This window comes from Callorhinus ursinus, unplaced genomic scaffold (genome assembly GCF_003265705.2).
Source record: "Callorhinus ursinus isolate GAN/ISIS: 27379988/994484 unplaced genomic scaffold, GSC_fseal_2.0 scaffold1, whole genome shotgun sequence".
Classification (NCBI taxonomy): Eukaryota; Metazoa; Chordata; class Mammalia; order Carnivora; family Otariidae; genus Callorhinus; species Callorhinus ursinus.
In genome coordinates, this window is record NW_027397063.1 from 104,085,885 (window position 1) to 104,099,688 (window position 13,804).

A 13,804-nucleotide genomic window follows, 5' to 3' on the forward strand; every position below is an offset into this window, starting at 1 on the left:
AATTTTCCTTAAAAAAGGAAAATGGAGGGGGGGGGGGAACTCTGTAAACCTAAATTCCAATTAAACACTTCTGAATTCGTTGTGTCTCATAGATTCGCTAGTGACGCTTAAGATGAATAGTTTTAGGGCAACCACTCGAGATTCACCCCAGGAAATGAAAGAAAGTAACTTGTTGGTAGCTCCGGGGCTAGTAAAATCGCGGAGCACATTCAGTGGAAGATCCTGTTACAGGTCACATCAGATGAGGTAGGGATGAGGCAGGATGAGGTAAGGCCTGAAGAATGGGGCTGAGACTTAAGGCCTGGGGCAAACAGTGGAAAAGAGAGTTGTCTCCCTGTGTTTGAAGCTGGGAATCAAGCAGAAAACGCAGACACCACCGGCATGTCACTCGTACTCCTAGGGCCGCGTGGCTTTCCCGCGCGCTCGCCTCGGGGGCGGGGAAGAACCCGGATGGAACCGCCCCTGCAGCCGGGACCCCCTACAGTCTTTGAATCCCTGCGTGGGGCGGAGTTGCCCTCCTTTCCATGCTCTGATTGGCTCGTTGCCATAGGCTCCCTCCTCGCGATTGGACTTTGCCAGTGTCAGTCACAAAGCGTCACTGGTCTCTCAGATTGTTGCTAGAAGGCGACTGCGTCGACGTCTGATTAGACTCGCGGCGTTTCACTTCCACGAGAGCGTTTTTCCTCCGGCGCTCAGGAACCTACCCTGTGCTTCTCGACTGTGGGGCCTGGAGGGAGGCGCATTGAGCCGACTCGAGAGCTATCTGGGGCGCCCAAGCGTTCCGTTCGTTACCCGCTCAGCGCCATGTCCTGGATGTTCAAGAGGTGAAGGGGGCGGAGGGGGTGGGGCGCAGGGTAACGGCCTGTCGGCGTCCCCAAATGAACCTGACCTTCCCCGTGTTCCCTTCGAGTTCTCTTAGCGTTCTCGGTGCAGCTTGTGGTGGCCCATCGCCGCGGGAGAAATAAATGCATAGCCTTGGCTGGCGAGGGGAGGCTCCTCAGGCCAGCCTCATGCCAGGGCCTTGGAGAAATCTCTCTCAGGGGCTGTGGGGGGCCTAGGGTTCAAAGCTCCACTCTTTAGCCGGGATCCTGATCTGAGCTTTATTCAGCGAACACACGTTAGATGCTCACTGTGCGCTAGATGGTGTGCTCGGAATAAAGGGCCAATTAAGAAAGCCCTTGTCCCCAAGTAGCTCCCAGTTGATGTGCATGCACAGACATTGATATGTATTTGCAGTGGAGCCAAAGAGGTATGCGCGGCGTACAAGGAAAACGCGGGGAAATAGCTTCCATCTGTTCTTAGGAGAGTGGAAACTTTCAGGAAGCCTCTCAACGAACTTCCCCTTATTTTTCATTTTCCAAATTGGTGTACATGCCTGTTCCTGGAACAGTTATCCATGGGATTGAGGGTACCCTTAAACCAACGGGAATGGGAGGCTTGAGGTCACCTTCCCATGATGGCATGATTTGGAGGTCTGAATAAGGGTTCTGTTTGGAGAGAATTAAAATAGTGAATGCTGGATGTATTATCTGTAACCGTATAAATGGCGTCACATATAATAATAGTTCCATATTTGCAAGTCGTTTCTAGTTCAATTTTTATTGAAATTTGGTGTGTAATTAGAGTTACATCATATACATCTCAATTTAAATAGATGATCATCACTAGGGAAAAGATTTGTGAGCCCTTGTTGGAGTTTTCATTTTGAGTACTCGGTAGGTAGAAGAGGCATTACTGAACAGATAGGGTTCCTGGAAACCTTCTCCCCTCACTCCAATTCCTGCTTTACCCATAGTAACACTCTGTCAATCTTCATACAGCAGTTCCCACTAAAGATTTAACATGTTGAAATAAAATGAGGAAACAATTGGCCTATAAATATAATATGGTCTTTAGTTAAATATTGTATCATTTTCCTGTGCTTTTTCTTTTTTAATAGAGATCCTGTTTGGAAGTACTTGCAGACTGTCCAATACGGAGCCCATGGAAATTTTCCACGCCTCTCATATCCAACTTTCTTTCCCCGTTTTGAATTCCAAGATATTATACCTCCAGACGACTTCCTAACTAGTGATGAAGAGCTAGATTCAGTTTTATTTGGAACTTTGAGAGGTCATGTAGTTGGACTACGCTATTACACAGGAGTAGTGAGTATAATAATATTAGATATTAAGTTGAAATATATTTATCTTGTTAACCCAGAAGATAAGAATTTGAAGGTGATATGTACAATTAATACTTATTTTACTTTAAGTAGAATGTATCTGGGTAAGAGATAACAAATATTTAATGGCCAATTTTCTTTTGTATTTATATCCTGATTGTAATATATAAAGCACTTTTACCTGTATGGTTTCATTTGATGGCTATAATGACTCGAAGGTAGATAGAACATCTATTATCCCCTTTTTATAACTGAAGAACTGAAGCTTAGGAAGGTTAGATACTAGGGGTGTATTTGTAGAATAACTTCCAAGGCAGTTCTTTGCTTTCTCCTCTTCTGTCCCTTAGTGCATTTCTGTACTTCCAATATTTTTAATTTAGGAAGATTAATTCCTATTAGATAAGGGAATTGTCTATTTTTAGGTCCTTTTTTTTTCCTTTATGTAATAAGACTATCTGTCTCCCAATTTTTCTCCCTACATCTGTCTTTCTGTATCTCTATTTGTATTGTGTGTATGTGAGACAGAGATAATATATGACTTTATATCTGGTGAGAAGTTGTCTTTGTTATGGTTATGTAGTATGTTTCTGTGTTATTTGGATGATGTGTCACTAGTTTTCATCTTTATTATGAAATATTTTAAGCATGCACAAAAGTAGAATAGTATAACAAACTCCCATATACCTGTGATTCAGCGGTTAACAAATTTTTCTCACATTTCTTTCATCACTTTTTCTTTTGTCCTTTAGGACAAAAAAAATCTCTACTGTTTCAGTTTACATCCATATAATTCAGTATGTCTCTAAAAAAGTTCAGATTTTGTCATTTTCATACTTAACAAAATTAGTAATTATTATATCTAATAACTAATCCATAACCAGTTTTCTTAATTGTTTAAAAATGTCTTTTTATAGTTGTGTTTTTTTTGAAAAAGAGCATGCCAGAGCATGAGGGGGGAGGGGCAGAAGGAGAGGAAGAGAGAGAATCTTAAGCAGGTTCAAGTGTGGAGCCCCACAAGGGGCTGGATCTCATGACCCTGAGACATTTAACTGACTGAGCCACCCCACCTAGGCACCCCTCCTATATTTTCTTTATATCGGAGCTTCTTAGATTATTTTGTAATTGTCTGAAATGTGTTGTTCAGGAGATTTCTTAGGAAAGAAGGATTTCCCGAGTTTCTGTATGTTTCTAATTGTGACATTTATATTGAAGGGCAGTTTGGCTAAATATAAAGTCTTTAGCCCGTATTTTCTCTCTATATTTTGATGTTGCATAAAATGTTGGTGAGAATTCTGATGACAATATGATTTCTCTCCCATATAAGTGAATTGGGAATTTTTGCCTCCATAACTAAAGAGTATTTTTCCTTATTTTGAAAATCTAGTAGTTTTATTGGGGTATTCTTATGATTGCCCTGTAACTTCATTTTCTTCTATTTCAGAAAATTTTTCTTTAATTACAGTTTTAAATGCTTGCTTTGTTTTTCAGGGACTCCATTCTACCATCTATCCGTTAGATCTCCTCTGCATATATCTATGCCTGTGTATATGCTTATTATTTTCTCTGAAATCCTTTCTATCATACTTCTTCACTTTTTAATTTTTCATCATTTATTTCTCTTACCATGTTTTCCACAAGGTCTGTGCACTTTGTGTTCTTTCTGGTTTTTAATTCTGAAATAGTTTTTCATTTCTAATTTTTTCCTGAAATCTATTGGTTCTTATCTCCCATCCATCTCTCTTCTTTAGTTCCCATATCTATCTCTGAGCTTGCCTACTTCTGATTTGTGCTATTTTTTCAAAACTTAGATTGTTTTCTAAATTATTTTAAGCCATTGTGAAATACTAGATTATGGTTTCTGATCTTAGAACATTTACTATTTGTTGAGCTTAGAATAATTTCTATGACACTAGTAAGCTAATAAAAATGTTGAGCCCATTAAAAATAATCATCACTTTTTTTGTTTTTAAAATATGTATTATTTATTTTATAAGTAATAGATACTCATTATTTTAAAATGGCTAAAAGAAAAACCATTAAATCTCCCTGTACTTTATCATCCTGGACCATAAGTTATTCATTTTATTTTTTCACACTTTACTCTGTGGGCATATGCATGTAAATTGAAATCATATTATGTATTAAAAATTGAGATTGTTACTATGTCTATTATAGTGATCACCCTTTTTTCTCCTGGTAAAATATTAGGACTGTCTTTTCATGTCAGTACAAATCTATATCATATTTTTAATTTCCTTATTGATGGACATTTTGAGGTTGATCACTATTATGAAAATATAGTAAAAATTGAGGTATTTATCTTTGCATACTTATTATTTTCAACTTTTTCCAGTTTAATTAATATGTGATTTACATGAGAAAATACATATTTTTTTTTTAAGATTTTATTTATTTATTTGACAGAGAGAGACACAGCGAGAGAGGGAACACAAGCAGGGGGCGTGAGAGAGGGGGAGAAGCAGGCTTCCTGTGGAGCAGGGAGCCCAATGTGGGGCTTGATCCTAGGATCCTGGGATCATGACCCAGCCAAGGGCAGACACTTAATGACTGAGCCACCCAGGCACCCCCCCCCCCTTTTTTTTTTTTAGAAAATATGCATTTCTAAGTATATGATTCCAAGAGTTTTGACAAAGATAAATACATGATAATCACCATTCTAGTCAAGATACAGATTATTTCTATCACCCTGAAAGTTCTGTTGTGTTTCATTGCAGTCATTTCTGCTGTACCTGCCCTAACAACTACAATCTAATTTCTGTTGGTATCAGTTTAGCCTGTTCCAGAGCTTTATATGCATTAAGTCATACATTATGTACTCTTTAATACTAGCTTCATTCAAACTCAGCATAATTCAAATACTTACTTAGTCAATTTTGGCAATTTATATTTTTAAAGAAGAGCATCTATTTAAAATTTCAAATTTGTGCTACAGAGTTGTGCTTAGTAACATTTATACTTGAAAATATTTTAACTGTGTTCATTCTTTGTGTTATATATTTGTGTCTAGTTTTTGTCAATTAGCCTTGGTAGAGATTTATGTTTCATCTTTTCAAACAACCTTTCTTGGATTTTTCTTATGGTTGTTATTTTTCTTCATTGTTTTCTGTTTTATATTCTGTTATCCTATTTTCCTTAAGTTTATTTTATTTTTAGATTTCTGATTTGAATGCTTAATTTTAATCTTAATAATAATAGCTTTTAATCTTAAACATTTTTCAAAGTACTGTATTAGCTATATCTCCTAAGTTTTGATATATAAAGTTGGCATTGCTAATTTTTTTTTTAAGTTTTTTTTTTATTTGACAGAGAGAGACAGTGAGAGCAGGAACACAAGCAGGGGGAGTGGGAGAGGGAGAAGCAGGCTTCCCACTGAGCAGGGAGCCCGATGCGGGACTCGATCCCAGGACCCTGGGATCATGACCTGAGCCGAAGGCAGACGCTTAATGACTGAGCCACCCAGGTGCCCGGCATTGCTAATTTTTTAAGATTATTTAATTTATTTTTATTTTCAATTTTTTAAAGATTTTATTTATTTGACAGAGAGACACAGCAAGAGAGGGAACACAAGCGGGGGAGTAGGGAGAGGGAGAAGCAGGCTTCCCGTGGAGGAGGGAGCCCAATGTGGGGCTCAATCCCAGGACCCTGGAATCATGACCTGAGCCGAAGCAGACGCTCAACTGACTATTTTATTTTTAAAGATTTTATTTATTTAGTTGAGAGAGATCACCAGTGGGTGGGGGAGAGAGGGGAAGGGCAGAGGGGGAAGGAAAAGCAGACTCCCCACTGAGCAGGGAGCCTGACGTGGGGCTCAATTCCAGGACCCCTGGATTATGACCTGAGCTGAGGGCAGATGCTTAACCAACTTAGCCACCCAGGTTCCCCTATTCATTTATTTGAGAGAGTGAACGCGCACGCAAGTGCTTGTACCTGAACAGGGGGAGGGGCAGAGGGAGAACCCGGGACAGAAGCAGACTCCCTGCTGAGCACCAAGCCCTGTGTGTGGTGCTGGAGCTCCCTGAGATCATGACCTGAGCCGAAGTCAAGAGTCAGAGGCTTAACTGACAGCCATCCAGGTGCCCCAGGCATTGCTAATTTTTAAATGTTTTTTTTTTAATGTGTTTTTGTGAGCTTATGGTTAAATTTTTTATTTCTTGACATGTCTAAGTATTTTATAATAAAATAGATTATTTCTTTCCTATTCTAAAAATATTGTTATGGGGTGCCTGGGTGGCTCAGTCGTTAAGCATCTGCCTTTGGCTCAGGTCATGATCCCAGGTTCCTGAGATCCAGCCCCACATCAGGCTCCCTGCTCAGCAGGAAGCCTGCTTGTGTTCCCTCTCTCACCGTGTCTCTCTGTCAAATAGATAAATAAAATCTTTAAAAAATATATTGTTATAATTAGTTGTAATTCTCTTTGTTTTTAATCTTTTTTTTTTAAGATTTTATTTATTTATTTGACAGAGAGATATAGCGAGAGCAGGAACACAAGCAGGGGGAGTGGGAGAGGGAGAAGCAGGCTTCCTGCTGACCAGGGAGCTAGATGGGGGACTCGATCCCAGGACCCTGGGATCATGACCTGAGCTGAAGGCAGATGCTTAATGACTGAGCCACCCAGGCACCCTGTTTTTAATCTTTTTTAATACGTCCTTTTCTGTCTTGGTGTTCAGACCTCGTTTTCTTTGTCTTTATAGTCTCTAGCATTTTGGCCTATATGTATTCTAGTTTAAATTCTATCATTAATTATTATCTACTATCTATCTACTAGCAGTAATTGGCTATCATCTGTAGTAAATCACAGTTACTGACTTTTAATAAGTGATGATTTATTACAATAAAAGAAAATTATCTAATTTGTTTGAGATGAAATCTTAAAAAAGTAAGTTTTTTTACCTAACTTTTTGGGGTTATATATTTCTTGGAATATGCATAATTTGGTTTAAAAAAAGATCATGCTTACAGGCATTGGCAGAAAGGATGGGACTGGGAGAGAACAGAGCTATGCTTTATGAATATCTCCAAAGGGCTAGAGAGCAATATCTGTCTGATAATCTGACTGGTCAGGCTATAGTGAATCTTGAATCAGTAAACAGATGGTGGTGGTGGTGGTTTGAAGCAGCATTCCTTTGTCTTTTTCAGGGTATTAAAGTGATAATTCACTACCATAAAATTCACCATTTTTATTTTTTAGAGATTTTATTTATTTGTCAGAGAGAGTGAGAGCTCGTGAGCGTGCACACACAAGCAGGGGGAAGGATAGGCAGAGGGAGAAGCAGGCTCCCTGCCGAGCAAGGAGCCTGATGCAGGACTCTATCCCAGGACGCTGGGATCATTACCTGAGCTGACGGCAGACGCTTAACCAACTGAGCGACACAGGTGTCCCAAAATTCACCATTTTTAAAGTACAGTTGAGTGGTTTGTATTCACAAGGTTGTGCAACCATCCCCACTGTCTGGTTCCATAATGTTTTGTCACTCCAGAAAGAACCCTGTATGCTTTAGAAATCACTTGCTATTACTCTTTCTTCTCAGTCCCTGATATCTACTCATTTATTTTCTATTTCTATGGCTGTGCCTACTCTACACATCACACAGAAGGAAACCATACAATATGTGGCTCTTGGGTCTAACCATTACTGCCATCTTTTGCGTTAATATTTTCTAGTGTGCCATTTTAATTTCCTCATTTCTTTCACTGTATATTTTGAGTTGTTTCCTTAGTTGTTGCTCTGGGGAATTACAATTAATATCTTAATGCATAAGAATCTAGTTTGGATTAGCGCCAACTTAATTTCAATAGCATATAAAAATTTTGCTTATAGAAAGCTCCATTTCCCTCTTTCCCCATTCCTTTATGCTGTTAACATACAAATTACATCTTTATTTACAGTGTATGCACATCAACACAGATTTATAATTGTTTTATGCACTTTTATTCAGGTAGGAGAAAAAAGTTAAAACCAAAAAATGTATACTTTTTATATTTACCCATTTAATTACCTTTACCTGTAGTCCTTATTTCTTTGTGTAGATTCACGTTATTGTCTAGTCCTTTGATTTCAGCCTGTAGGTCTCTCTTACAATTTTTTTTTTAAATATTTTATTTATTTATTTGACAGAGACAACTAGAGAGGGAACACAAGCAGGGGGAGTGGGAGAGGGAGAAGCGGGCTTCCCGCGGAGCAGGGAGCCCGATGTGGGGTTCGATCCCAGGACCCTGAGATCACGACCTGAGCCGAAGGCAGCCGCTTAATGACTGAGCCACCCCAGGCGCCCCTCTCTTTAATATTTCTTATAGGACAGGTCTTGGTGGTGATTTCTCAGTTATTGTTTAACTGGAATGTCTTAATTTCTCCTATACTTTCGAAGGGTAATTTTATCAGATATAGAGTTCTTGGCTTTAGTTTTTTTTGAAGCACTTTGAAAAGTTATTCCACTATCTTTTGGCCTCTATGCTTTCTAATGAGAAATCGGATGTTAATCTTATTGAGGATCCTCCTATAAATAAGGAGTTGCTCCTCTTGTTGCTTTCAGCATTTTTTTCCACAGCTTGATTATGATGTGTCTGGATTTAGATCTCTTTAAGTTTAGTTTATTTGGAGTTTGTTGAGTTTCTAAGATATGTAGATTAATGTTTTTCATCAAATTTGGGGAGTTTTCAGCTATTATTTCTTCAAATATCCTTTCTACCCTTTTTTCTCTTCCCCTTCTGAGACTGATGTGTATCTTAGATATGGTTGCTATCGTCCCACAGATCTCTGAGGCCTGTTCATGTTTCTTCATTTTTTCTATATATTCCTCAGACTCTGTAACTGTTCTTAGACTCCCATCGAATGTCTTCATCTTCATTGATAACTTCTGCCTCCACATAATCTGCTGTTGAGCCTCTCTACTGAATTTTTTTTTTACTTTACTGTACTTTTTGACAACAGACTTTGTATTTGGTGAGACATAGTTTTTATGTTTTCCTTTAGTTTTTTAGACATGGTTTGCTTTAGGTTTTTGTACATACTTAAAATTTAAATTTTTTTCCTAGTAGGTCAAACATCTGTGCTTCTTCAGGGACAGTTGATAGTTTTTTTCCTATGAGTGAACCATACTTTCTCATTTCTTTGCATGTCTCTTTTGTTGTTACTGTGGAAAAGTAGACATTTTAAATAATGTGGCAACTGTAAAAATTAGATTCTTCTCCCTCTCCAGGGTTGTTTGTTGTTGCTGATTTTGGAAATTGTTGCTTGTTTAGTGATTTTCTTGAATTAACCCTGTAAAATCTACTGATGTCTGTACTTGGTTAGCTTAATGGTCAGCTTATGATTAAACCAGAACCAGTAAATCTATCCGTCTTTACTATGGGGAGGCAGGCAACTTTTAATCTAGTAGAATCAGAATGACATGAATTGAAGGTTGGACATATTTTCTTAATTTCATTCCATTTTGACTTATAATTAATATATTTTTCCCCTTTTAGAGTCTGGAGAAATCAGACTTAGGAAACAGCCTGCCTGGATTTAAATTCTAGTTCTGCTACTTAATAGCTTTATGACCTTGGTCAAGTTACTTAACTTTTCTGTGCTTTAGTGTCTTTATCAGTAAAATGAGGGTAACGATAGTACCCACGGATAGAGTTGTGAAGATTTGAAAAGTCAAATCTATGTAATGTACTTAGAACATTGGCACATAATAAGCACTCAGTAAAGATCACGTGTTTTCGGAAGTTATGTTGAAAATTTTAGTGTGAAACTTTTATTTAGTTTTGATTGTATCTTTCAGATATCAAGGATTTGTTAACTTCCCAGTGAATGTAAGTTTAAAAAATACTGTAAAAAACATAAAATATATTTTTATATTACTATACAAATACGAGTCTAAGAAAATCTACATTTCTTATATGCTGTTATTAAGTAAGTATTAAAAAAATAAATGGAAAGCCCAGATTAAGTTAAATGAAGAAAGCTATTGTATGTTTATTATTTATAATATTATCTGTTTGTTAATTTATTAGGTTAATAATAATGAAATGGTTGCGTTACAACGAGAGCCCAATAACCCCTATGATAAGAACGCAATTAAAGTAAACAATGTGAATGGAAATCAGGTTGGCCATTTAAAGAAAGATCTTGCAGCTGCTTTGGCCTATATCATGGACAACAAATTGGCACAGATTGAAGGGTAATGTACTTTCAGAGTTTAGTTTTAATAATTATAAATTGTGATCTTTGAATTTAAGAGGCTATATAGTTGCCATGACAACTTTTATCACTATGCTTTTAGTATGTGTTCAATAAATGTGTTAATTCTTTTTGCATCTGCCTCTACTACCCCAGCCATGAAACAACTATTCCCTTACTTTCCTACTAAATTATTACCATGGAAAATAATAGACTTTGGCTCAAATATTAGGAAATCCATACCATGTGTCCAAACCTTTTAGTGCATAGATTTGGGAGTTTGGAAGTGTTTGTTTAAATCAGAGGTTGTAAACTAGTAGCCTGTGATCGTAGGTAGGTGAGTTTCATTTTGCCTACATAGTGTTTTATAATTTTTCATTTATTTCCAATATTCAAATATCTGGATATTCTGCATTTTATATAGGTTAATTTTTTCCCTAATTGAAAATTATTTGTGAAGATTTCTCTTGACAAATGGAAGATCTGACCTTCATTTGCACAGAACATCAGTTGACTGGAGCAGAGTAGCAGCTGCTGCTTTAGGCAAGGCCTGTATTCTCCCAGTTCTACCACCTCTTCCTTTTTTTTAAAACTCCCAGTCTCCTTGGTTACCATTTTTTCTCTTTCAGGCATTTAGTCTGTGATCTCAATTTAAGTATGGAATGTTTAGAATATGAAAAGGTGAGGTTGGATGACAAATATTCAGTAATGTCTTCTCACTTGTTTTCTCCATTCTCAGTTCATTAAATTTTTTGGATATTGAGAATAAATTTTTAGTGAATCATGGATCATAAATATATTTGACACTTCAACATGGGTTTGACCTATACAGGTCCACTTAAATGCAGATTTTTTTTAAATAAATGCAGTACACTACTGTGAATGTATTCTGTCTTTATGATTTTGTTAATTTTTTTTAGCTTACTCTAAGAACACAGTCTATCATGCATATAACCTACAAAATATGTGTTAATTGACTATGTTTTTGGTAAGGCTTCTGGTCAACAATAGGCTATTAGTAGTTAAGTTTTTAGGGTATCAAAAAGTTATATGTGGATTTTTAACTGCATAGGGGGTCAGTGTCCTTAAACCCCATGTTGTTAAGGGTCAGATGTAGTTCTTGCAAATCATTCTCCATCGTCCTAGAATGGGTTGCTATTGTCAGTGGTTCTGTTAGTGAAAGCTCTTCCCTTTCAATTAAGCTTACTGTTGTACCTATCTTATAATCTCAGTTATAGGCTATCCTGCTTTATTCCATCTTTTCAGTTTCTTCTGGCTTTCTGTTCCAAAAGAGGAACAGAAACTGTTGTTGATCCTATTCCCTGTACTTTTTCTGTTTTTCTAGTTTGCCCAGTAGTTCCTTATTTCACTTCCTTGCAAAATTTGAATGTGATGCTTACAATATTTTCTTATTTTATTTTATTTTTTTAAAAGATTTTATTTATTTATTTGACAGAGACACAGCAAGAGAAGGAACACAAGCAGGGGGAGTGGGAGAGGGGGAAGCATGGAGCAGGGAGCCCGATGTGGGGCTCGATCCCAGGACCCTGGGATCATGACCAGAGCCGAAGGCAGATGCTTAACGACTGAGCCACTCAGGCACCCCAGTGATGCTTACAATATTTAATAGTCATATTCTTAATGGAAGTAAAAATAACAGTTCTAATTTTCTCTTTTTTTTTTCCTCAAATATAATAGGGTCGTTCCTTTTGGTGCAAACAATGCTTTTACCATGCCTCTCCATATGACTTTTTGGGGAAAAGAAGAAAACAGAAAAGCGGTTTTAGATCAGTTGAAGAAACATGGATTTAAATTGGGTCCTGCACCAAAAAGTAAGTTTAGAGTTTAAGCTCCTATTATTTTGCTACTGTAAGATGCAGGAATTATAAAACATTTCTCCTCTTGAGAAATAATTTGTGTTGAAGGCTCTGAGTTGTAACTCTTCTTAGGAATCTTTTTAAGGAAATCCCGTTTTTTTTTCTCTTTATTTTGAAATAATTACAGATTCATAGGAGGGGGCATGTGTGTGTGTGTGAGAACATGCACATGCACACATACATACAAAGAGGTCCTGTATTCCCTCCCCTAATTTTCCCCAATGATAATATCTGGTTTAAAATCCCTGATTTTAAACTTCGTCTGATAAATTATAGACAAAAAGAATCTCCCAATAGGGAATAAAGAAGTATTATTTATTTGGCAAGAGTTTGTTAAAAAATGTGGCATTTTTTAATGACTCTTAGTTTTTAAAAAGTCTTTTAAGTATATTTAGAACACAACTAAAAGTTATTTACTGAAAGATCATTTGGTGATTTTATTCATTTTGTAAATTACAGCTTTAGGATTCAGTTTAGAAAGTAGTTGGGGCTCTGGAAGAGCTGGACCAAGCTATAGTATGCCAGTTCATGCTGCAGTACAGATGACAACTGAGCAGGTATGCTTCTTTTTTATTTTGTAATCTAAAAGTGAATTTTAAATGTTGAAGATTGATGTTTAAAAGAATAAGATAAATATGTATCTTCTAGTACTTGTGATTTTCAGGTATGTTAAGTTATGAAACACACTATAGAATATATATAAAAAACTTTTTTTTAAAGATTTTGAGAGAGAGCAAGCGAGAGCAAGCAAGAGCAGGTGGGAGGGGCTGAAGGAGAGAGAGAAGCAGACTCCCTGCTAAGCAGGGAACCCGACATGGGGCTTGATCTCAGGACCCTGAGAATCTCTGTTAGCCTTTTTGTCTTCTAATTGTAGTTACCATATTTTACCTGCTTGTTATTAGTAGGGCTTGAGCCTGTGTCTGGTGGGTAAACCCCAGGTTACCTCTCTAACTTTTTTGATTTGGTCTGATTTCTTCTGGGCTACTGCTTTGTATTCATGTGCTGATTTATAAAAGTAATTATAACACATGTTGCTATAGAATTAGATTAGATCAGTTTAAAGAACCAACTAAATTAGCATAAGGTTAAAATCATCTATTAATGTTTTGTAGCACATAACAAGTTGTTTGCAGTAACAGTAAATGAAGTGTCATTCACATAAAAAAAAGTCAAATAAATGGACCTGGTAGGATCTGACAAAATGTTTTGAATACAGCTAATAGAATCACAGAATTTCAATGGCAGAAGGAACCTTAGAGACACTCTTAAGTCTAAATTATCCCTTTCATTTTATAAGAATAAGATATAGGCCATAAAGGTTAAGTCTCTTGCCTAATGTTATATATAGATTTGTGACAGAGCTGTGACAAACCCTAGATTTAATTTCTTCCATATTTTGGATTGTAACACAACCTCTTACATCTAAAGCACCTATTCATTCTGCCTTCAGTGAGCAATGTAGCAGCTCAAAGAATATATTAGGTACCTTTTGGTATTCAAATCTTTTTGTTAATTAAATGATTTGAAAATTCTGAATTAAGTGAAACTATTTTAATTGGTTTGTTTCATGATGTTTCT

At 36.8% G+C, this 13,804-nt stretch overlaps 1 protein-coding gene across 6 annotated transcripts in view; it reads left to right on the forward strand.

Annotated features, from left to right (window-relative positions):
* Window positions 1-604: 604 nt before the first annotated feature.
* Window positions 605-13,804, forward strand: part of HLTF (helicase like transcription factor) — a 47,277-nt gene continuing 34,077 nt past the window's right edge. For all 6 annotated transcript variants that reach the window (XM_025880830.2, XM_025880837.2, XM_025880845.2 and 3 more), the window contains exons 1-5: window positions 605-824; window positions 1,940-2,147; window positions 10,184-10,350; window positions 12,048-12,181; window positions 12,686-12,783. In XM_025880830.2, the coding sequence (XP_025736615.1) occupies window positions 805-824; window positions 1,940-2,147; window positions 10,184-10,350; window positions 12,048-12,181; window positions 12,686-12,783 (627 nt within the window). In that variant the 5' untranslated portion in view covers window positions 605-804. The remainder of the gene's footprint in view (window positions 825-1,939; window positions 2,148-10,183; window positions 10,351-12,047; window positions 12,182-12,685; window positions 12,784-13,804) is intronic.